The 22,964-nt window shown below is 55.6% G+C and overlaps 2 protein-coding genes across 8 annotated transcripts in view; one reads left to right on the forward strand and one right to left on the reverse strand.

The window, feature by feature from the left end:
• The first annotated feature begins 23 nt into the window (after positions 1-23).
• Positions 24-12,022, forward strand: NTAN1 (N-terminal asparagine amidase). 3 transcript variants are annotated; one of them, XM_077906712.1, is made up of 11 exons: positions 68-173; positions 4,413-4,513; positions 4,921-5,023; positions 5,100-5,165; positions 5,453-5,561; positions 6,968-7,041; positions 8,407-8,460; positions 8,887-8,940; positions 9,907-10,004; positions 11,189-11,302; positions 11,684-12,022. In XM_077906712.1, the coding sequence occupies exons 5-11, from the start codon at positions 5,518-5,520 to the stop codon at positions 11,861-11,863; spliced, it is 618 nt and encodes a 205-aa protein (XP_077762838.1). In that variant the 5' UTR covers positions 68-173; positions 4,413-4,513; positions 4,921-5,023; positions 5,100-5,165; positions 5,453-5,517; the 3' UTR covers positions 11,864-12,022. The 3 variants fall into 3 exon arrangements, with proteins under 3 accessions (XP_077762837.1, XP_077762839.1, XP_077762838.1); XM_077906711.1 differs by lacking the exon at positions 4,413-4,513 and having other exon boundaries at positions 24-173; XM_077906713.1 differs by lacking the exons at positions 4,413-4,513; positions 4,921-5,023 and having other exon boundaries at positions 59-173.
• Positions 12,023-12,527: 505 nt separating this feature from the next.
• PDXDC1 (pyridoxal dependent decarboxylase domain containing 1) overlaps positions 12,528-22,964 on the reverse strand; it is a 52,253-nt gene continuing 41,816 nt past the window's right edge. For all 5 annotated transcript variants that reach the window (XM_077906708.1, XM_077906706.1, XM_077906707.1 and 2 more), the window contains 9 exons: positions 20,659-20,747; positions 19,581-19,686; positions 18,018-18,189; positions 17,231-17,349; positions 16,817-16,938; positions 15,596-15,688; positions 15,417-15,513; positions 14,730-14,834; positions 12,528-14,265 (listed from right to left, as the gene is read on the reverse strand). In XM_077906708.1, the coding sequence (XP_077762834.1) occupies positions 14,006-14,265; positions 14,730-14,834; positions 15,417-15,513; positions 15,596-15,688; positions 16,817-16,938; positions 17,231-17,349; positions 18,018-18,189; positions 19,581-19,686; positions 20,659-20,747 (1,163 nt within the window). In that variant the 3' untranslated portion in view covers positions 12,528-14,005. The remainder of the gene's footprint in view (positions 14,266-14,729; positions 14,835-15,416; positions 15,514-15,595; positions 15,689-16,816; positions 16,939-17,230; positions 17,350-18,017; positions 18,190-19,580; positions 19,687-20,658; positions 20,748-22,964) is intronic.

The raw sequence follows: 22,964 nt of genomic DNA on the forward strand, positions 1-22,964 counted from the left end.
GGGCGGGGGCGGGGGCGGGGCGGGGGCCGCGGGCGGCCCGGGGCTGGGGAGGCCGCCGCCTCCCTGGGCCTGCCGGGGCGGCCGCCTCCGCGATGCCGCTGCTCGTCGAGGGGCGGCGGGTGCGGCTGCCGCAGTCGGCCGGGGACCTCGTGCGAGCCCACCCGCGGCTGGAGGTGAGCGGGGCCCGGGCCGGGCCGGGGCGGGGCGGGGCGGGGCGGGGGCTCGGAGGCCGCCGGGGGCCGCTGCCCGCGGGCCCACCCTGCTCGCCCCGCCGCCCCCCGAGGCGGAGCTCCAACTTGGCGGAGCGGCTCGGGGCGCCTGTGCCCCCGGGACCTCCGAGGGCTCCGCCGCGGCCTCTGCGGGAGCGGGGCCGGCGGCCCAGAGAGGTTGGGCGGCTTGCCCGACGCCGCACAGCAGCGCGGCGCGCGGCCCGACCCCGGGCAGCCCCCACCCCCCTCCACCCCCCGGCCGGGCCGGACCCTGGAGGCCGCCCTGCCGGCGCCCCGGCGGGGGGGGGGGGGGGGGGGGGGCGGGGGTCCGCGGGGTGCGGGGAGCGGGGGGAGGCTCGTCCCGCGGCTCCCCGGGCAGCGCCGCCACCGGGCCCGGCACCCTGGCCGCGGGGAGGGGCGGGGGTCCCGGCGGCCCCCTGCCCCCCCCGCCCCCACTACCCTCGCCCCGCCCCCGCCCCCGCCCCCGCCCCCGCCCCCGGGTATTTTTAGCGAGAGGAGAGGGCCCTGCCTCCCGCAGCCGCGCCGCGCCGGGGGCCACGCCCTGACGGAAGGCTCGGGTCTGGTGCGTCCCTCCTGCCTTTGTCCCGCGCTGCGGCCCCCGCCCCGGCCCCCGCCCCCGCCCCCGCAGACGCCCTCAGGAGGGGCCTCCCCCGAGCCGCAGCTCCGGTGAGGGGGCGCCCGCGGCCGGGCTGGAGGGCGCGCGTCGTCGCCCCGGGTCCCGCCCGGCAGGAGCCGGCCCGGCCCGCTGACCCCGCTGACCCCGCTGACCCCCGCTGACCCCCGCCGTCCTCGCGGGCCTGTGCCCTCCCCGGGCGGGCCCTGGGGGAGGGGGTGCTGGGGGCGCCCGGGGGGTCTCGGCCTGCAGGAAACCGCACCTGCGGGCGCTCCGCGTGGGCCGCGCCCCCGCCCCCCGCCCCCCTGCCCCCCGGCCCCGGCCCCGGCCCCGGGTAGGACCGGCCAGGGCGGAGACCCTTCCGCCGCCTAAAGAATCTAGCGGATGCGGTTCTTTTACATCCCTGAGGATTTCTGTGCTGAAAAGTTAGGAAGACGGGCTTCGAGGCGCGTGCTCAGTGCGCAGGCAGGAGGGCTGGGGCGGGCGGGGCGGGGCGGGGGAAACCCCCGGGAGGGCGTCACACCCAGACTCGAGGGGTTTCACTGGACCTTTCCGTGAATGAGCACTGGGGCCAGATGAAAGTTTTCATTAGGTTTTAGATTTTTATTTTTTTAAGATTTTATTTATTTATTCCTGAGAGACACAGAGAGAGGCAGAGACGCAGGCAGAGGGAGAAGCAGGCTCCACGCAGGGAGCCCGATGGGGGGCTCGATCCCGGGACCCCGGGGTCACGCCTCGAGTGAGAGGCAGGCGTCCCCAGGCGTCCCTGCCTAGTTTAGCGTGTCCCCTGTCTGTAAGCAGCAGCATATAAACGCCAAGAAGACCCCCGCAGCCCCTCTTGCGCCCGGGTAAATGCCTTTACAGAGGTTTCCCTCGACGCATGAGTGACGCGCCTCCGAGCGAGAGCACACTGCGAGCTCTGCTGGGCGATGGGTCTTCTTCACGGGACGCTGTGGCCTCTGCGGCACCAGCAGCCGGAAGCCTGTCCCCAGCCCTGCCCAGCACAGAGGGCACCAGCGACAGCGACACGGGGGGCCGTGCAGGCCTGCGGAAGCAGGTGCTCTTGCTCCGCCCATTTTATGGATGGGCGCTCTGAGGCCGGGGGCAGGAGTGTCCCGAGGTCCCGGGCCTGTGGGTGCTGCGGCCGTGGGTGGTGCAGCCCACACGGGGACCCTGGCCACCGGCCCGGAGAACCCAGCCCCTCGGTCCTACACATGAACCGTGTCAGGCGCTCAGGGCACGTGGCTCGTGGCCACCGCATGACAAGGCAGGTCTAGGTCGCAGCCAGCACCGCAGAATGTTCCTTGGGGCTCTGTCCTCAAGCCTTCGCTCTTTCCCAGTCACCGGGGCCCAGAAGCCAGGCCCGCAGCACCTTGCTAAGTGTAGGTCCAGAGAACTGCACCAGATGATGGCCCGGAGCAGAACAGGCGTGGGGGGCGCCGCGGGGTCAGGGAAACAGGTGCCGCGGGGTCTGCATCCTTGCACGGGCTAAGGAGCCCACGGCATCCGGGAAAGGGGGCAGGAGCGTCTGCGGGGACACTTGCGAATATCCAGCAGCAGGGGGAAGGGACCCGTGGCCCTACTAAGCGGCTGGCCACGCGAGGGGTCCAGCTAACCCCTGCCCCGGGGCCCGACGATGTCTGGACCACCCATGAGCCACTGACGGTTTTCACCTTTTTAAACCGAAGTAGCAAATCAAAGTAGAAAGTCAAGTAGAAAATCAAAAGAGTAGCATTTCGCGATGTGTGAAATTACGTGAAATTGAGATTTCGGTGTCACCCATAAATAAAACCTTTTGGGGACACAGCGCCATCCGTTTTGTTTACGTGTTGTCCCTGCTGCTTTCAGGCTACACAGCAGAGCCTAGTGGCTGCAACAGGAGACCGCACCCCAGCAGAGCCCAAAATAGTTCCTATCTGGCTCTTTTCAGAGAAAAGTTCGCCGAGCCCTGGCTTGGGCGAGCGACGCTTCTGGAAGAGGGATTGGGAGGCGAGAGACTGGCGCAGAGGGGGTTCTGCATGAACGGGGGCCCCGAGAACGGCAGACGTGCAGAAGACTGGGCACCTCTATTTCAGGAAGGGGCGTGAGTTTCTAAAGTAGCTCTCGGTGTTTTTCCACGGAGGAGGAGGTTAGCTCAGCTTTTTTTTTCCTCCATAAAGTGGAAAACCAAAACGACACATTCTTTTTCGCTCTGTGGCATCATCTCTTCTGATAATTTACGCTCCTGTCTGGGGAAACAGGAGCCCGGCTGGGGCGGCAGGGGTGGGGCGTCGTGAGTTCTGGTCTTGGGTATGCAGGTGGCAGTTCATGCTCACACGTGGCTTTGCTTCTGGGTGGTGACACTTTGCCTCTGCCCTCCTCGCCCCACCCCCACCCCCAAAAGAATAAAGCAGGTACGTGGTAAAGGAATTAGGGTCAAGGGAAAGCTGCATCCCCCTGTTCCTTATTTTGAATGAAGGCGAGAAGCAGATTGCGCTGAAAGGCACTGGCGACACGCGGTGCTCCGAGTGTCAGACGGTGAGGCACACCGGTACCTCCTTGCCTGGTGCAGCCCCTGCCCGGCTGATTGACAGGCCAGTTCCTGTCCTTCTGGTTGGTTCTGTGGAGCTGCTGACCCACCACTTGTTGCCTCGCTTCCGATTAATGAAAGTTTATGAAAAGAAACAGACCCTATAACTAATGAAGCTGATCACGATTGATTTCTTTTACATCTGGTGCTTTATGACGTCAGCAAGCACCAAGCTAAGCGAGCAGCAGTCAGGGGACAGGGAGCAGCCCATGGGGACCATAAAGCTCAGCTGCAGTCCAGACCCAACACACCTCCTCTGCCTTTGCGGTTTGGAGGAATTTGTTGTGGGAGGAACTTGCTTGTTGCAAGTTAGGAAAAAATGATACATCTTATGTATCCCTTACTGATATAAATTGTATCAATCTGATGTCTTTGAAAAAAAAAAAGTTTCCGTTTTCATTAAAAAGTTTAACCTGGGCAGCCCCGGTGGCTCAGCAGTTTAGCGCCTGCCTTCAGCCCAGGGCCTGATCCTGGGAACCCGGGATCGAGTCCCACGTCAGGCTCCCTGCATGGAGCCTGCTTCTCCCTCCGCCTCTCTCTCTGTCTCTCATGAATAAATAAATGAAATCTTAAAAAAAAAAAAAAAAAGTTTAACCACCTGAGTTTGATTATTATTGAAAAAAATTTTTTTCCTAGGCTTACTGCCTAAGATTTTCTTAAACCTGAGTTCCAGCCTCATTTCCCTCCCGTGACACGTTAGGTTCAGGTGCCCAGGCTAGTGATGTGGGACTTGCACGCACGACTCACGCTCCCCGGGACCCGCGGAGGCACTGATGCCAGGGCTAGAGGAGAGGAGGTTTGGACACCGACACTCACACAGCCTGCCTTCCACGGATCCGGATCCGTCCCGGCTTTCTGGGCCCGTCCGTGGGGCCCCGTCAGGGAGCATTTGCAGAAAGCTCAGTGCCTGAGCCCTGCTGTGGGAAGGGCGTAGCTCTAGCTCTTTAGGTGGTTTTCTGTTTGTTTGGTTTTGGTTTTTTCCACTTTCGTATCTTTTCAGTTTGCATTTCCACCCATCTGCCCACGTAGCCTTCCGCCTCCCTGGCCACGCCACCCCCTCCCGAGCCATGGCCGTTCTGAGCAGCGCAGGGGAGCGCACAGGTTCGGGGGGCATCCTCAGGGCAGTGCCCTGAAGTGGGGGGACTAGACAGGGGGCAGGGACGGGCCTAGCCTCTCCTCCACGAGGGCTGCAGCTTCGGAGCCCACTGGGGTGCTCGCCCAGACGCCCCGATTCCCTTCCCTGTTGCAGAGCTGTGCGGGGAGTGCCTCTTGCTCCCAGCAATACCATTTCATGGGTTCCACAAAGAATAGCACCTCACTGTTCCCCTGCCTTGTCCCCCACCATAGTGCCTGCCATGCCCCTGCCTCAGCCCCCCATCCCGCGCGCATACACGCCGGGCTCTGTGAGCACGTCTCCGGCCTAGGTGCCCTCTGGCCCCCCGCCACCTCCTTGGGGACTCCATCCTCACTAATTTCCATCATTATTTTTTTTTTTTTTAATTAAACAGGAAAGAGCCAGACTTCTCAGAGGTCAGTCTGTTCAACAAGTGGGACCCCAGGGCCTTCTGTATGTTCAGCAAAGAGAGCTTGCAGTGACCTCCCCAAAGGATGGTAGGTTAGGAAGCAGTGATTTGGGCGCTACCCCCCAAGGCTCCTGGATATTTTATTTTCTTTCTCTTTCAAACAGGCTCCATCTCCATTCTGGGTTCTGACGATGCCACCACTTGTCACATTGTGGTCCTGAGGCACACAGGTAGGCGCGAGCCGTGAAGGAAACCAATCCCTAAAGCGGCCCCCGTGAGGGACTGTCAGGAGTCCGCACCCGAGTCCCCCAGTGTCCCGTGTGTGGCCTGGCCCCGCTCCCCTCCTCTCTAGCCGCCTGGGTGTCCCCCCAGAGCCCGGGTCAGAAGGCTTGACGGGGCAGCACAGGAGTTTTGATCTCTTCTTCCACATGAGGGGGTCTGAAGGGCCAGGAGTGGATGTGCCTGTGCGCTGCGTTCTCACTGGGAGTGACCGCAGTCATTCTGCCCTTTCCTGCAGGTAATGGGGCGACCTGCTTGACCCACTGTGATGGAACCGACACCAAAGCGGAGGTCCCCTTGATCATGAGCTCCATCAAATCCTTCTCCGACCACGCTCAGGGTGGAAGGTGAGTCCCACGCTAGTCTGTCTCGTGCCGTCGGAACCAAGCGCCTTAGGGGAGGAGGGGGTGGCCATGACCGGGGCGGTGGTGGCTGGTTCCGTGGGAGACCAACAGGCACAGCGCCGGCCCCGCGTCAGGGGTTGCGGGGCGGACACAGGGGTTATGACTTTGAACCTCACCTGCTTTTAGATGTTCCACCCAGAGGTGGGCTCCCTGTGTTCGTTCATTTGTTCTTCCGGCAGCTCCTTGTCCCGGGGGGGGCCTCCTCCCAGCCAGACTCTGTCACAGGCGCCCAGGCCACAGCCGCAGACAGAGTAGATGGAATCTGCCCCGGATGCCCCTACTCTAAAGCCGGGGGCCTTGGGAAGCGCAGTAGATGGGGCCTGGACGGAAGGGCTGCTGGGCGGAGCTGGACACCAAGCCCGGGGCTCTCTGAGTGTCACTGGTGTCACCAGGCTGGGCCAGCTTCAGGAGCATGTGACCCGCACAGGCGACACCTGGGGAGTTTACTTTGCACCAGGTGTGCTCATTACCGGGGCGTAGGCCCTGCTGCCCGCCGCTGGGGACACGGTGGGCGGTGTTCCTGCTCTGTTCTGGGCCGAACGTTGTGGCTCTGGGGGGTCCGCCGCAGGATGACTGGGTGGACCGACCCGTGGCCCCTTGCCGGTCCGCGTTTGTGGGGGCTGCTTGATCTGGTGCTTGTGCTGGTCATGTGGCCGATTTGGGGACCTTCCTGAGGTTTTGTCTACCATAGAAGGTGCCGTCCTGGGCTGTCACAGGCTGCGGACAAGGGGGTTCATGGAGGAGGGCAGGGGGAACACGGGCTCCAGGAAGGGAGTTGGGGGTTCCCAGCCACGAGACTTCCCAGGGCTGTGGCACAGTGACTGTCCCCGGGGGGGGGGGGGGTCGCCCCGAGGGAGTGGCAAGGCTTCCCCAGCTTGCAGGTGCTGGCGCACCGGGGACGCCTGGCTTTAGGAACAGAACCCGTTTCCTCCTCGGGAACGGAGGTTAGGTGGAGGGGGACAGCGCGGGGGGCGCACCGCAGTCCCCACCCGAAGACCCCACACCCCAATCCCCCCTGGGCTGAGCCGTGTAAGAGCTTCTGGAAGCGCCCTGCGGTGGGTGGGTGACCGACGGGGCGTCCCGTGCTTCCAAAGCGGAGCGTGACCCCTGGCTCCCCTTGGCACTCAGGGCCCCTGGGCGGGGTCCCCAGAGGCTCGCGCAGCCCTGGCAGCCTGCCCCGTTTCCCCCAGTGCCGCCCAGACGCGTCCTCCCTGCGCCACGGCTCGGACGAGGCCCGAAGGCGGCGCCGCCGTAGAGCGAGGCTTCACGAAGCGGAGCTGAAATCCAGGCAAACGCAGGGCCCGTGGCTGCTGTGCGGGCCTCTGACCACCGTCCCGTCTCTTTGCCAGGCTGGAGGTGCACCTCGTGGGAGGCTTCAGTGACGACAGGCAGTTGTCACAAAAACTTACTCACCAGCTTCTTAGTAAGTGCACTGCTTTTTCGACCCTGATAAAAATTTGCAGCCACCGTCGCTGGGATCAAAATCCCCGTATGTGCAAACGGTCAGAGGGGCCCGGCCCGGCCTGGCCTCGTGCAGGGGCCGGGGGTGGGCGCAAGGGTGTCCGGGAAGCAGCGCTCGGTGGCCTGGGACAGCCAGCCCTCTGGGCGGTGGAAGGAGCGCCCGGGCGTCTGCAGAAAGCTCGAGCCCCGCGGGGCCGTGCTTCCCCGTGTTAGAGCAGCCGCAGGAAAGGGGACGGCTGCGGGAGCTGGCGGAGGGCATCTGTACCCCCGGGACAGACGCAGGGACACCGGGGACAGCCTGTGGGCGGAGCAGGCCACGTCTGACCCGGCAGCTCCCAGCTGGGAGTCTGAGAACATCATCCGCAGCTTCAGGGATTCATGGCCAAAGGTGGCAGGAGGAACATTCTGCACGTTAGGAAGGGCGCTAAAGTCCCTCAGCAAAGAAGCAGAGAAGTAGCCAGTCAGCAGGACTTGGGGATAGGGAGGGGTGTGGCGTGTGTGTGCGGGTGGGCTGCCCAGGGACACGGGCTCTGCAGGGACACGGGCTCTGCAGGGACACGGCTCTGCAGGGACACGGCTCCGCAGGGACACGGGCTCAGCAGGGATACGGGCTCCCCAGGGACACGGGCTCAGCAGGGACATGTGCTCCCCAGGGACATTGGCTCCACATGGACACGGGCTCCGCAAGGACATGGGCTCAGCAGGGACATGGGCTCAGCAGGGACACAGCTCAGCACAGACGTGGGCTCAGCAGGGACACGGGCTCCTCAGGGGTACGGGCTCAGCAGGGACACGGGCTCCCCAGGGACACAGGCTCCGCAGGGACACGGGCTCCTCAGGGATACAGGCTTAGCAGGGACACGGGCTCAGCAGGGACACGGGTTCCCCAGGAACAGGGGCTCAGCAGGGACACGGGCTCCCCAGGGACATGGGCTCCTCAGAGATACGGGCTCAGCAGGGACACAGCTCAGCAGGGACGCGTGTGCTCTTCACCGCCGCAGTCGTGGGCGTTAAAAGCCCACGTGCTTGGACCATTGAAGACTCATATGCTTCTTACACTTGCGTGTGTTTTCCATATGTTTTTACAGTAATCAAGTTGTTTATGACTGATGATCGTGGAAAAAGTTACTTAAACAGCTTGAGTCAGCTGCCCCCCTCGAAGCCCCAGAAGGGAGAGAAGAGGCCCCAGTCCGTTTCCTCTGGGCCCGAGGCCAGGGACAGGCCTGTCACTTGGCAGGCGGGGCGCCGTGGCATCGGTCCGCGGGAACCTGGCCTCCGTGGACGGCTCGGCCGCCTGCCCACCGCTAATGAAAAATTCTCATTGTAGGTGAATTTGACAGACAAGAGGAGGACATTCACCTAGTGACATTGTGTGTGACAGGTGAGCTCTGGCGTCCGTCCCCAAAGCTGGTGCCCTCACCCCTAAAGCAGGACCTCGCGTGAGGACCTCGGTGGCAGGAGATGAAGGCCAGTGCTGCTGACACGTGTCCCCCTTGTGCCCGCCCCTCCCTCACGCCCAGAGACCCAGCTGCTGGGGATTTTCAGAGGCCTCCTCGGCTCCTGGGAAGGAGGGAGGATGTGCCCCCCCCCCACCCCAAGCGTGGTGGCCGCTGCGCTCTGCTGACTATAAACCCGGCTGCTCTGGCACTTGGCAGGGACGCAGGGTCACAGTCCCTTACGTGTTCTGATTTTTCCCCCTTTTGCAGTGTGGGCTCCTTATTGGCTTTAGTTATAGAATATGAAAGCAATTGTGGAACATGTTTTAGAAATTAGATCCTAAAAATAACTTTTTCTTCTTTTTGGTCAGAATTAAACGACCGGGAAGAAAATGAAAACCATTTTCCAATAATTTATGGCATTGGTAAGTAGCACGTTTCTTTGAGGGTCGGAGGCCAGTCCCATGCTCACAGGGCAGGCTCAGGTTCCAGGCTGACCGGACCTAGTTGTGAACCCCCTTGTGGTCACTGTCCCCTCCTGGCTCCTCTGCATGCCCCCCCCCCGGGGGGCCCCAGGAAGCAGCCCAGCTTCTCTGACCTCTGTCTATAAAACAGAGGATGCCCACACCCTAAGACCGCGACGGGTAGCGGACATGAGGCAGAGCCAGCAGTGCTGGGCGACAGGGCTGCCCGTGGTCGGCGCTCTCCTCCAGCCTGCTCCGGCGGGAGCGGCCTGTGCGTCTCCCCACACGTCAGCTGCCCAGTAAGGTTTGGTTGAGAACAAAGCTCCTCCTAAAGGAAAGCATAAAGCTCTTCCAGCTCAAGAAAACCCAGAACCCTTTCCCGCGAGGTGTCCCGATTTCAGAGTTGGGGGGATACTAGCTGTGCGTGCAGAGGACTGCCGCCCCGTTGCAGCTTACTGGCCGGGTGCACAGGTGATCGTGATTTCAGCCCCTAGAACTTTTGTTAAAGGCACCAGCCTTGGCCACGATCCCAGGCCACCCTTCGGCCTGAGCTGTCCAGAGCTCCTCTCCGTCACAGGGCTGAGCAGGGAGGCGTGCCACAGGCAGGCCTGGAGGGGTGGCGGGCGGGCTGCTCGGGGGCCGGAGGGGCCGCCCCGCGTTCCGCAGCGGTCTGACGGGGTCTGGTGCGGGCCCCAGCTGTGTGCACGAAGGGCTTGGCTCCAGGGCCGCGGCTGCCCTTCCTCCACGGGGGGGGGAAGCTAGACGCCTCACGGTGGAACCTGAACCAGATGACTCTCCTCCTTGTCCCTCTGTCTCTCTCGGGGGGAGACTCGCCAAGTTCCGTTGCACGCGGTGGTAGAGGTGTAAGACCGTGCAAACTTGCCATTCGTGTCTTTAGTCCAAGAAAACACTGTGTGCCCTCCACAGCGGTCAACATCAAGACTGCGGAGATTTACAGAGCGTCCTTCCCAGATCGGGGCCCAGAGGAGGAGCTGCGTGCCGCCCGAGCTTTAACAGGAGGACCAGTGAGTCATCTTTGTGTTGAGGGTTGAAGGGGAACAGAAGGGCATCACGCTCCAAAGCCTCCAGTTTTATAGACCTTAGAAAGGAAGAGCGCGTCTCCTTAAAGCGCTCAAGTGGTCGGGGATCACCTGGCACACACGGGAAGGATTTTTAAGTTATAAGCTCACGTCCCCAGTTCTAGGCCTTGAGGGCGCAGAAGGAGGTAATGTGTGTCCCCACCATCCAATCCGAGGACAAGGAGCCCCCTTTACTTTGTGCACCTTTACCTAGAAGTTTCCCACGAGGAAAGGCGAGCTGGGCCGGGGGAAGGCGAGGCCTCTCCGCGCCAACCTGGCAGCATATGCTCTCCCCCAAATCCTGGGAGAGCAAGCCGCTGGAGCAAAGGGAGAACTCCCAGAGCAGGCTCAGATCAGTTTTTAAAAGTCCAATTGCCCGGGATGCTTTTTAATACTAAGAGCTTAATTTTGAAAGAAAAATAAAAACCTGAGAGTCACAGGCCATTGAATGATGCTTAAGGGGTCCTGTCATTCGCGCTCCAGTAAGCGAGACTAGAAAGCGCCCCCGCAGGCCCCTGAAGAGCGCTCACTGAGGAAATGTGGACATTTTCCTTGGAAAATATAAGAGCGCTAGTGCCCTTCACCAGCGGCACCACAGCCTTGCCCCAGCTGACGTTCAGAGCCTTGTTTGGCCTCGGGAACCAACCCCGCACACTGCTGGTGAGGAACCCTCAGCGGCGGACCTGCCTCCAGGAGTGCGTTGCTCGGCACATGGGCGTGTCTACAAGTGGTTTTTGCTTGCTCTCGATTGGCGCAGGCCACAGGGTTGCTTGGGCACAGATGACGAGGCAGGGTTTTCCGGAGCAGCGAGTCCCGCCACTGTGGACTTCAGTCAGGCGCACCCCCGGGGCTGCGGCCCAGCTCGGATACTTCCTGGAAATGCGGCTGCCAGCACAGTGGTGTCCCTCTGAGCCTCAGGTTTTCACCCAAAGGGGAAGAATGCTGTCTTCCGAGCGGACTGTTGTCAGGACTGAAATACCGCACGTTACGCAGTGCGGTAGTGGCTTTAGTTACTAGGAGACATTTTCGAGCAGCTTTATTATCGGACTACACTGGGGCTGGCATTGCCGGTGGGGTTTGAGCGGCTGAGAACATGCCTTACCTTCTGCCCTTGAAATGTTCTCTTTTAGATGATTAGTATTTACGACGCAGAGACAGAACAGCTTCGTATAGGACCGTATTCCTGGATGCCATTTCCACACGTGGATTTCTGGCTGCAGCAAGATGATCAGCAAATACTAGAGGTGAGAATGGACAGGTTGGGTAAATCTTGTATCTCTGCACCCTGGTTTCTTCACTTGTAAGAGACAAAATATTTAGAGTGGAGCCGCTTTGCTTTTAGTGGGTAGTAATTTTTAGGATGCCATCCGCAGACCCTAAGTTCTGGATCAGCCGAGAAGTCAGGTCCCAGCCAGGCATTCGCCTGGGTTGAAGGAATATGCAGACAACTGCTTTTTTCTCATTAGTGCAGGACCCCTTATGTCTTAGATAATTCTATAAGTTATATATACTGTGTGATCTGAGAACATCCAGATCCATGTTTAACACGGAGATACTTCGACAGCTCTGTCAGGGAAGGTAACAGCCAGGTTGTTCCTCTTATGCCCAGAATCTTGTCTTTCCAGAATCTTTCCACTTCACCTCTGGCTGAGCCGCCCCACTTTGTGCAACATATTAGATCTACCTTGATGTTTTTAAAAAAACACCCATCTCCAACCAGTGCACTGTTTCCTGGAAACAAAGCTCTGCTCTACAAGAAGAATGAAGGTGGCTTATGGGAAAAGATCTCTTGTCCAGGAAGCTGAACACGGGATCACCAAAGAAAGCAACTTGTTGGCCTGACAAAGACCACAGTGGGGGCTGCAAAGAATGTGCATCAGAATCTACATCCGCTGAGTCTTAGGTCTCCTTCCTTCCTGTCCTTCAAATGACTTTCAAAATAAAATCTTATTTTGGCAAAGGCATTTGTTTAGGTTTACTTTCTGCTTCGCTGAAGCTGACATCCAGCCTTTGCTCTTTGGTACTAAGGGCACTGGAGGAGCCGCCCGCCTCGTGATTCTACAAGCAGCCATTGCAGATACAATGGTAAGTATTTCTAATTCTGCTAAGTTAGAGGATAAAGGGAAAAAATGATGTTCTTTAAACACAATAAACTGCACTAAAATTCTGTGAAGATTTACACATCTCACAGAGGGGTTTTTTGGTTCCAAAATGTTTTAGAAGCATCAATTCCAAAACTGATATTAGACTTCTAGATGAATGAAAGGTTCAGAGGGAAAAACAGAATAATCTCCTAGGAAACTACATTTAATGTGAGAATTACACAAAGCCACCAAGAAACCTGTTCTTTTTAGGTGTAAGGTCATTAAAATGCTCCAATTGTGATACATACAAGTTATACTTGTAGAGACCTTTATTTTTCTGGTCGCTATGCCTGATTAATTACCATGTACAAACTGAGCTCACTGGTAACAATTTCAAGAACCTTTATTGAAACCAACATTCAAATAGTGTTTTAAGGGTGAAAGTCTGTTTCAGCAAAACCAATTTAACAATTCAAATATATATAAAAACATTTAAAAATTAATCTTGTTAAAGGTGATAATTTCCCTTTCCCCATTTTATCTGCTATACTTCATTGCACCAAATAAACAGGGAAGACTTGAATCATCTGCACCCCAAAAAAAATTACATTTCGACAAGTGCCAAATGTCAGAAATCACATCCAATCAGAGTCTAATTATAGGCTTAATATGGTGTAACTAAGGCTTCCAACACAACAGTCCACAAACCCAGTGTGAATCCCCACCATCCTGAGGGGTCCCGTAGCTTGACTTTGCTGGGCTAAAGGCACAGAGGCCATTACCTAGGACAAATGAGGAGATGCAGTACTGCTGGAGAAGTAGAAACAGGCAGAATTAAGGGCTTACTTCCAGTTATTTCTGCAGTGGTCTGGCTTGACCAGCCTGAGTGAGATTAGTTTTCTGGTTCTGGTTTCTGAGTTGGGCCCAAAGGGGTGAGAAGCTCCCATGTGAAACGGGTCGAAGGTATACTTATCATAGAATCGAAACTTAACTGGGTGCTACACAGCATAGTTAATGTTAGTCTAAGAGTAGCATCTCTATCGGATTTTCAGATATTAAACATAGAAATGAGCACAGTCTGTACCCGTGTGCCAATTTAAAAGCTTTACCAATATTTAAAAATATACATATATATGGTCAAGAGTTTTACAGTTACTCAATAGATAGTCCTTTAGTTTGTTTACAAATAGTACATAAAGGGAGAAATGGATTTGTGGCCGAGGGACGTCACAGCCAGAAGCGCTGCCCGGCTCACGGGCCCTCACTCCGCGTCCCGGGAGAGCGGCGGGGCTGGCCAGTGTGGCGCCGGCTCTCTCCTTCACAATCCCATTGAATCCTTTCTCCTTCAAGCCAAATCCAAGCCCGCTGTACACTGCAACCTGACCGGACCGCACACCATGAAAACTGAGGGCAAAAACTGCTCTCACCCCTGGGCAGAACAGCAGAGAGCCCAGAGAATTCTAAAGACAATGGTCTTAACGAAAAGTTACATGGAACCTCCTATGTGGTCTTACACTGATGTTTAGAAAGGTCAGCGGAAGTGTTTCAAGTGGCGAGCACTTGAAATTCCAGGTGTTCTTCATGAACCCGAGTGTTTATGGTGACCTGGGGGGGGGGTGGAACGGTGTTAACTACAGCTGGGTAGACAGACGTAGGAGTTGTTCTACATACCACGGAAGGAGACAAGTCAGTTGCCCTTCTAAAAAGCCTGGCCTTCAGGCATGTATTTGTGCAAAAGTCCCAGGTAAGCACAAACACCAGGAACCTCTCTTGCATTCGCGTGTGGCACGGCTCACATTCTCAGTCTAATGTCCTCTCCCCTGAAACAATACTCGGTATGGTCTCAAAGCAAAACACTGAATTTTATCTCAAGCTCTCCGCATCTTCTACCTGTGGACGGTCATCTTCTGGGCGCTGCACCCTGCTCTGGGGGGCTCCCAGTGGCTCGGCTTCCTGCGGGCTGGGAGCCCCGGGAGGGGGCTCGGGGCTGGTGGTCTCCAGGGCATCTTGCTCTGGCCCGCTGGACAGATGCTCCATCTTCTCTAAGTCTTCCACATGGCTGACCGAACTGGTCTCGCTTAGAGCATCAGAGCCTCTTAGGGATCTCTTAAAAGGCTTCTGGCCTAGAGAAAGATCCACGGACACTGCTGAAAGCTCTCTGTGCGACAAGCGACTGCTTCATTTAACCACAAGTGCTTCCAGAAACCCCTGCGATCCCCAGCTCTGAAGCACCGAGGGGAGGAAGTGAGGAACAAGAACTGGCTGGCAGGACGTCAGCGCGGCTCCCGAGGCTGGGAACACCCAGACCACGATCGGGAAAAGCTCAGGCGAGTCAACACCAGGTCAAACAGATGCCAGCTCCCAAGACCCTAACTTCCCAACCCCGAGGTGCTACAGAGAGATTTCTCCAAGGCTAAAGCCCAAGGCGACTGACATGCTTAAAAGGACAGCTGGTCTTAAGAGAAACAGGACTTTGGATGCAGGTGACACCAAACAGGAAAAGCCTCCCACGACGCAAAGATCTCTGTTCCCAAGGGAACCACCAGATCTCTTCAGCGTCAAAGTCAAACCTGAAGATGAAATGTACCTGGAAGTCTCTGCTTTGTGCGAGTGCCTGAAGGCGTCTGAGGCGGGGTGACTCCCGTGCCTTGCACTTTGTAGACGTAGGTGTGTTCTGTGGACTCTAGGGAGCCTGCCGAGGAAAGAGAGGGGTGTGCAGGAGCCCCGGGCACAGGCCGCCCTGGGCTCGCCCGAACTGGAAGAGCCTTCGGCCGTCCAGACACACGCTGGGGAGGGGACAAGGGCACCTTGCGGCAGTACTCACGAGGCCCAGCCATGCCGGGGCGTCCACCCGTACCTCCCCAGGGATCCTGCGTCCATGTGAAAAGAGCCAAAAGGGTGGCCCCAGCGTGCCTGGGGGCCCATGGCCAAGTGGGAAACGTCCTTGAGCAGCAAGGAACACAGGCCACTGCGCTGAAGGCTGAGGCCTGGCGCATTACAAATCCACCAGGGTCCCAGGCTGCTGTCCCAGGCTAGGCAGCGCAGCCACCGCTTCTAGGGAGCGGCCCCGGGGGAGGGAGCTTCCTCCAGCAGAAGAGGAAGGAGGAGCCGAGAGCCGACACCATCTTCCCCAGATGCTCTGGCCCTCAGGGATTCCAGGGAGGGGGTCTGCTCCTGCACTACCGCGCCTACTGGCGCTCTCGTTTCCACGGGGCTGTGTGAGCTCCCAGGCCCCCCGGTCAGTGAGGCCGGGGGCGACGTCAGTCCGTCCTACCTGCTGTTAAGTTAAAAGTCCTTCCCTTCTGTGAAGCTTGTACCGGAGAAAACCAGTTCAGTACGGACCCCACGACGGGGATCTGCCGCAACACCCCCTGCAAAACAACCGTGGCTTGTGACCACACTGCCCGCCGGGGCTCCGGGGCACCAGCTGGGACCTGCTGCGCTCAGCCTCACCTCTTCCAGAAGCCGCTCCTCATTTGCCTTCTGTAGCTGAACCTGAGCTTCCTGAATCCCTTTCCGAACCACCTCTGTCATGTTTTCCAGGAGCTGCGTTAGGGCCAAGAAAGACAGTATTTTGTCCAAGCTTTTGCTTTTCTTAAGATTTTATTTTTATTTATCTAAAGAGAGAACGTGTGCAAGAGAGGGGAGGAGGAGAGGGAGGAAGGGAATCCCACGCCGACTTTGTGCTGAGCGCTGCGCCTGAGGCGGGGCTCGAACTCACGACGACCCTGAGATCGTGACCGAGGTCAAAATCAAGAGTCGGACACCCAACTGACTGAGCCACCCGGGGGCCCAGTCACCTAAGCTTCTTGCCCGGGACCTAGGACTATTACCACAGCACTGGTGACATTTTTCAAAAGTATGTCAGTAAATGGGATTCCACACTTTTAAACATCAGGATACGAAGATAGGAAATCAAGCAGAAGCGGGTAAGACACCTTGGGGCCCGGCCTCGTCTTCAGGGAAAGGAGGAGAGACTGCTCTCCCTGCGACCTGAATGTCTTCCCAACAGGTAATAGGTACACTGCTCAACGTTCGTGGAAATGGAAGTGAGAGTGAGTCTGGAAGAACCTTCAGGAAGCCCACCCGAGAATGAACGAAGCCGGCTCCTCGGGCTCACGGCTAACTTCTCTCGCCCTCCCACCAGGACGGGGCTGCGCACACACCTCGGTCTTCTCAGACCCGTCCGGCTTTGGTCCCTTTTCTCAGCTTCTGAGGGATTTCTAATGACTCAAGTACCTGGTTTGCAGAACGACCCAGGAAAGCTTATGGCCTGGCCTCCACGCCAACGGGCAGAGGGAAGTTCTGCTGTCAGAAATACCTGCCTCACGCAGCCCCAGGACCAGCCACGCTCAGGAAGTCACCCCTCGCCCTGTCAGGCAGAGGCAACTGCGTCTTTCCAAACGCTCAGCCCCCCTCCCCTTCTCCCCCATGGCACTGACTGCCTCACCCGCAACACGGGTCTCTGCCCACCCCACGCCCCGCCCCACACACGCCTGTGAGCCCACTGAGGGCAGGGCTCCTGGATTCCTGGCCCAAGGTTTAGCTCACAGGAAGCATTCACACACTTTTTGGGAGCAGATTCGTTCGGAGGGGAGCATCTTCCCTCAGAACCTCAGCTAGCTGCCCGGAGAAAACCCAGAAAGGAATGAGACACATATTACTCTTACGCACCCGTGAGTTCTCCTCAATTTCTCGGGCCGTGACTGCAATTGTCTCCACTAGCTCAGAAATATCCACATCATCACTCGCCATGCCAACGTAAATACAGCTCTTCATGCTTTTATACTCCGGGCCTGTGGGAGGAAACCAGCGAGCGACTTGGTGGCTGAGTCCTCAGTCACGGGGCCACCCAGGACCCACTCTCCTATCCAACAGCATGACCACGCACAGTGGAGCCTCCCTCAGGGGGCAAGGAAAGCGTGCTAACTCGGGACGCCTACAGAGGCTGTGGAGGGGAAGGGAGATAGCTCATTCTAGAAAGAACTAAACCTGCATTTCTTCCGAGGACATAGAGCCCACTGTCCTTGAACCAGTTAGAAAATGGCCTTCTGAAGTTCATAGTCGACTTAGAAAAGTAGTAGTTACCCATTTTAAATGTAAGGTCAGATTCCAGCTCATTTAACTTTTTCAGGAGTCCAGCATGGATTTTTTCCCCTTCTGGATCTAATTTCAAACTGCTCTTATCATCATTAGCATGTTCATACCTACAAACAATATCAAATGACAGTGTTTCAATGTAAAAGACTGAACGCCTCTTCAGACCCAGGCCTGCAGGTGGAGTATAAGCTCCTGGCGGTTTCCCAGAATGTGAGACAAGTGGGCCAAGGAGCCACTCGGAGCATCTCAAGGTCAAACACTGTCAGGGACGTGGCAAGGAAGGCCCAAGTCTCCAGTCCATGAAACTGGGAGAGGCCAGGTCTGGAAGCCTCAGCATTTGTAACAGAAGTAGGAAGTCTCCCCCGCTGCCCTGGAAGAAGATGGAAAACAGCCACAGGGATAATGGCGCACTGAACCACGGAGGGCAGAGGCCTGTGCTTGGCCAGCAAGCTGGTCCTCAGCCTTAGTGAGCCGTGACTCTCCGCACCCTGTGGTAGTAACCACCTGTCAGCCATGCACTTGAATGTGTCCCCCCCTGACCCCCAGTCACAGAAAGTACAGTGATAGCTATTTCACTAAGAGCAAGGGTGCCCACACATCACTGCGCTGTGCTTTCTTCTAGGTGCCCAAAACATCTTGCGGAATTTCCATAAGACACACACACCGAGACCGTATGTATTCACCTTCCTCTTCCAAGCTGTTCTACGAAATGACCCCGCCATGGTCTCTATATGGCAGAGTGGAATGAACTCCAGCCGGGAGGCCAAACCCGTACCTGACGACCCCTATTCCGGGCCAGTTAGGGTCATCGACGTGCAAGAGACCTGCTGCAGCCGTCACCTCCTGCTTGAACTCCTCCCGCAGCTGCAGCGTGCAGGTCAGGATGGGCAGCTGGCTCTGGATGCAGGCTACAAGCTGATCCACATCCTCTCCCCGGGTGCCTAAAACTGAGCACATCCCCAGAGTGTTAGAGAAATATGTAAGGAGTGGTGAAAAGCAAGAGGGCAGGCTCCCCTTCCACTGTCAGGGAGGTCAGCAGCTCCAGAGACATCCGATTAGTGGGAGCTAAGGTTTAAAAAAAAAAAAAAAACAAAACCCACGCACTAAGCCCATGTGAAGAAGTCAGGTGTTAAAAATTGATACAGCCAGCTCCTGCAGGTGTAGACACAGTTCTCTCTTACACAGAAGACAGAATTACCCCCCTGACATAACACACGATGAAACACTAACAGAGAAATCAGATTCTTCTCACAGGACTCTACTCAAGTTATACATGTTGCATCGCAGGCTAAAGACAATGAAGCAAGCACATGGCTCTCTGTCCACATTAATGGCATGGGGAGAGTGTGAGGAGGGGGCAGGAGGGTGCGCTGATGACAGCCCCCCAGGGCTGCAGGGACCCAACATCACTACCTTGCGCCGGTGAGTCAAATGTGGCAAAGGATTGCACTAAGCCTCAGTACGCGCTGCCCAGGGGTGCCCTCAGCTTGCTTTGCCAGGTTTACAGACTAAGCCTCTGGCCCGCTTAGCAGGTGCAGAAATTACTGGAAGATCGGGAGGCTACCAGTCATCTTCCTGACGGGCTTTCCTTTGCTGAACAAATGCCTGCATCAACCTATTCTGAGGTCTTTGAGTGAGTATATTTCCAAAAGTATTAAAAATATCTTGTGGGGGAAAAAAACCTCAAACATCTTCTGAAAATCTTTAAATCATCTCAGAAAAAAAGCATAATCAGTTTTTAAATACATCTTGTCAGCTAATTTCTCAGTCGCACCCTGCTGAGACCAGCACTACGTAGGGCCCTCCACATACGTGACCTCGCATTGCCCTGCACAGCAGTGCATACAGATCTGCAGGTGCCTGCAGGTGCCTACAGGTGCCGCAGCTCGCGCTCGCTCTCGCTCCCACACGGCGCGCACCCAGGACGTGGTCGTAGAAGCCCATGGACTTGCAGCCCTGCTGCTTCTGAAAACATCTAAAATGGTGGCCCTCAACCTATGTGGGTTGGTTCAAACTGCCAGGGTAGCTTTAAACACTAAGGACACACAGGCTCTGTGTCCTGGGGCCCTGCCGCTGGGAGTTTCAAAGCTCCATGGGTGATTCTCAGTGTGGACGGAGCACCATGGAAGAGAAAACAAAGGGTCACAAGACCCCAAAACATAGGGAGACTCAAGTGGCTTCAAAAGTCTGAGAAGTTACTCTGGAGAGCTCATCTACCTAAATGCAGCCCACAGGCAAAGACAGAGAGCACAGCATTCCAAGGAAAAGCAAATCAAGCTTTCAGGGACATCATTGTCGCTCCCACAAGTGAGGGCAGTCCACGGGGGCCGGCTGTTACCTGCTGCTGTCATCAAAGGGCTGAAGCGAATGCACACACCCTCCACTTCCAGATCCATGACAGTGAGGCCGCTCGCAGGCACCAGCTGTTTGAGCTGCTCTCCCAGCTGCAGGGACAAGGGTGGAGTGAAGAGGTGCCCACGGGCAGGGCCTCACGAGTCCTCCCACGTCCCCTCACCCACTCAGCGCCAGGCCCAGGAGGCTCCCGTGAACAAATGTCCCTGAGTCTCGATTCTCTTTGAATACTTATGGCCCCTTCTTTTTCAATGGACTAAGAGTTTTACACTTTTTGTTATTGAAAACTATAACTTCAGTGTAGAAAAATCTAGGAAATACAGGTAAACCAAAAGAATAAAATAAAAATTACCCACAACACACTACTGAGAAGCGCCCACTGTTGACGTGTGATAGGCCCATCCTGGGTCTCTGTATTTTCTATTGCCATAAAACGTGATACCCTCCATGCTGGGTAGTGACCTGTAGCTTTTCACAGAATTTATGATGACCATTTCCTTTCTGCCATAAACATCCAGCAACAGGGTTTATCCTGGCTGTTTTGAATGTCATTGTATGAATGGATCATAACTCATTCACCAAAGCCCCTAACAGGAGCATGACCCATTCTATGCTAGGATGGATGCTGCTATGGTGGACACCCTGACACTGTTCAGAACATTCTTTACATGAAAATCCCAGAGGCACAATTTCAGTGTCAAAAGGCAGCCGAAGTGCAGTGTCTTGGGTCCATACTGACTTCCAGGTGCTTGGGGGACTCTGGCTCCTGCACCTCTGACACTGTGACAGACGCTCACCAGAACTCCAAGGCGGCCACACCGCACTCCCTGTCTGGCAGGGAGTTTTGCAGCCATACTCAGCAGCCAGGAAATGGTCACCCAAGGGAATGACATTGGAAGGCCCTGCCAGAAGTTACGTAGCCTGTGGAGCGGTGATCTAAGAGCCCTGGAAGGAAGCCCAGCACCTTCACGGAGCATCCCTCCCGAGGGTCTGATTTCCTAGACCTGACCATGTATTACTCCATCTGGGACGAAGAAGAAAGAGCACACGACCGCCATTCTTACCCAGCGATTCAGGGCATCACAGGAGTGTCTCTCCCGGCCGACTGCTGACGGTGCCATGCTGGGCACTGGGATGGCTTTAAGCACTGGATCTGATGACACCAAAACAAAGAAAGGGGATTCACCTTCTGGTAACACAAATCCATACGCACCCTTCAAACCTGATTTCATGAGCTCCCAACATTAACCCAAAAGAGAAGTCTTAAATATTACAGAAATAAAATCTGTAAACGGTAAACAAAATGTGGTATATACATACAGCATAGTGTTACTCATCTTTAAAAAGGAAGGAATTTCTCTCACATGCTCAATATGGATGAACCTTCAGGACATTACACTAAGTGAAATAAGCCAGTTACAAAAAGACTCATGCTGTAGGACTCCACTCACATGAGGTACCTAAGGAGTCAAACTCAGAGACACAAGGTAGATGGTAGTTGCCAGGGGCTGGGAGGGAGCAGGGGATGGGGAGTTGGTGTGTAACGAGTATGGAGTTTCAGTTTTGCAAGATGTAACGTTCTGGAGAGCTGTTGACAACAACGTGAATGTAATAACTGAACTAAACTATACACGTATGATGGTAAACTTTTTTTTACCACAACTTAAAATTTTTGAAAATGTGTATCTTACAGAGGGGTTTTTAATAAGCTTCCGTATTGTTTTTCCTCATGAAAAATATAACACCTGAATATAATCCCACAAATAGAATTCTTACTTTCATTTAAGAAGTCTTTTTTCAAGGAACTTTGAGAGGAAATGAAAGGGTAACATTTTAAGTTATCAGCTAGTCTATCAACCACCGTGCAATGTAAATCAGAGAACTCAAGAGCACCCAGAGTGGGCCTCACAACAGAATTATCCTCCTTTTGTTCAAATGGTCTGGGTGCCTGCTTGTGCTGTGCTGGGCATGAGGGATATAAGGTGGACAAGGTTTCTGTTATCCTGCTGTTTATAGTCCATCAAAGAAACATCATAAAGGAAAGAAATGAAATCACCGTATACTGTTGTAGTGCCATGAAAGAAGGTGGGGCCTGATATCCTATGATGGAGTTGCCTCAGGACAGATGGGGAAGGCCTCCCTGAGGACGGACATTATAGAGACCTGAATGTTGACAGGGAGCCAGCCAGAAGAATGAAGGGAAACATGCTCAAGGCAAAGGAACAGCAAGTGCAAAGGTCTTGCTCTGGACAGAGCAAAATGTTCTAGAAACTCGGAGGCCAGTCAGACTAAAACAAAGTGATCGGCCTAAAAGGAAGTCGGAGAAGATGGCAAAGGCCGCACCCCACAGGCCTTGTGAGCTACAGACCTTGGGCCTAATTCAACAGAAACCGTAAGATACTGAAGGCTCTGGGCAGCGACAGGGCACGAGGGCACGACGAGACTCCATGTACATGCTTGGACTGCATGCAGAGAATGGTCCAGAATAGGGTGTGTGAAGTTCACGAAGAATCAGTTCAGTAGGGACAGTGGCTGTCCAGGTGAGAAATAACCATGCTCTGGACTAGCTGGGTGGTGCTTGGGCCATCCTTTAAAAGTAGCCTCATGTTATTCCCAAACTCAACTGCCACGTCTTCAACGTATGTTTACATTGTATTTTAAATTACTTTACTTTCTTTTAAAGATTTTATTTATTTATTCATGAGACACACAGAAAGAGAGAGAAGCAGAGACACAGGCAGAGGGAGAAGCAGGCTCCATGCAGGGAGCCGGATGTGGGACTCGATCCCGGGTCTCCAGGATCACGCCCTGGGCTGAAGGTAGCGCTAAACCGCTGAGCCACCTGGGCTGCCTTTTTAAATTACTTTAAATATAAACTATGATAAGCATAGAAAAATAAAATAGAGATTTGGGGGCCCTATTTCACATACTTTGATTCACTCAAGTTGTATGTACATGTGTATCCAGATCTCTATTTTCAAGGGACTCTTACCCATTCATTCTAGCACTAGTCCAGGGACTGGCATATGGAAACTACTGGTTTGATCATAGGAAACTATAAGTAATATGCTACGGCATTTAGGTCTGGAGTTCTTACGAAAATTATTATTATAACTTTTTTTTTTTTTTTTAAGAGAGAGCAAGCATGTGCAAGAGCGAGGGTGGAGAGGGATAGGAGAGGGAGAGAATCTTAAGCAGGCCCTACACCCAGGGCAGAGCCCAATGGAGGCTCAGTCTCATGACCAGAGATCATGACATGTGCTAAAATAAAAACCTGGATGCTTAACACACTGAGCACAATGAGGGTCTCTTAAAAAATTAACATCTTCTGAAACAACGACTGAAGATTTTAGCAGTCAAAATATTTGGA

Source organism: Canis aureus, chromosome 8 (assembly GCF_053574225.1).
Source record: "Canis aureus isolate CA01 chromosome 8, VMU_Caureus_v.1.0, whole genome shotgun sequence".
Classification (NCBI taxonomy): domain Eukaryota; kingdom Metazoa; phylum Chordata; class Mammalia; order Carnivora; family Canidae; genus Canis; species Canis aureus.

Bases quoted from the DNA above. Each gene is read 5' to 3' on its own strand.
- NTAN1 (XM_077906711.1), top strand. From the start codon at position 93: ATGCCGCTGCTCGTCGAGGGGCGGCGGGTGCGGCTGCCGCAGTCGGCC. The intron at 174-4,920 runs GTGAGCGGGGCC...TTAATTAAACAG, and splicing joins GAGCCCACCCGCGGCTGGAG to GAAAGAGCCAGACTTCTCAG. The intron at 5,166-5,452 runs GTAGGCGCGAGC...CCTTTCCTGCAG, and splicing joins TGTGGTCCTGAGGCACACAG to GTAATGGGGCGACCTGCTTG.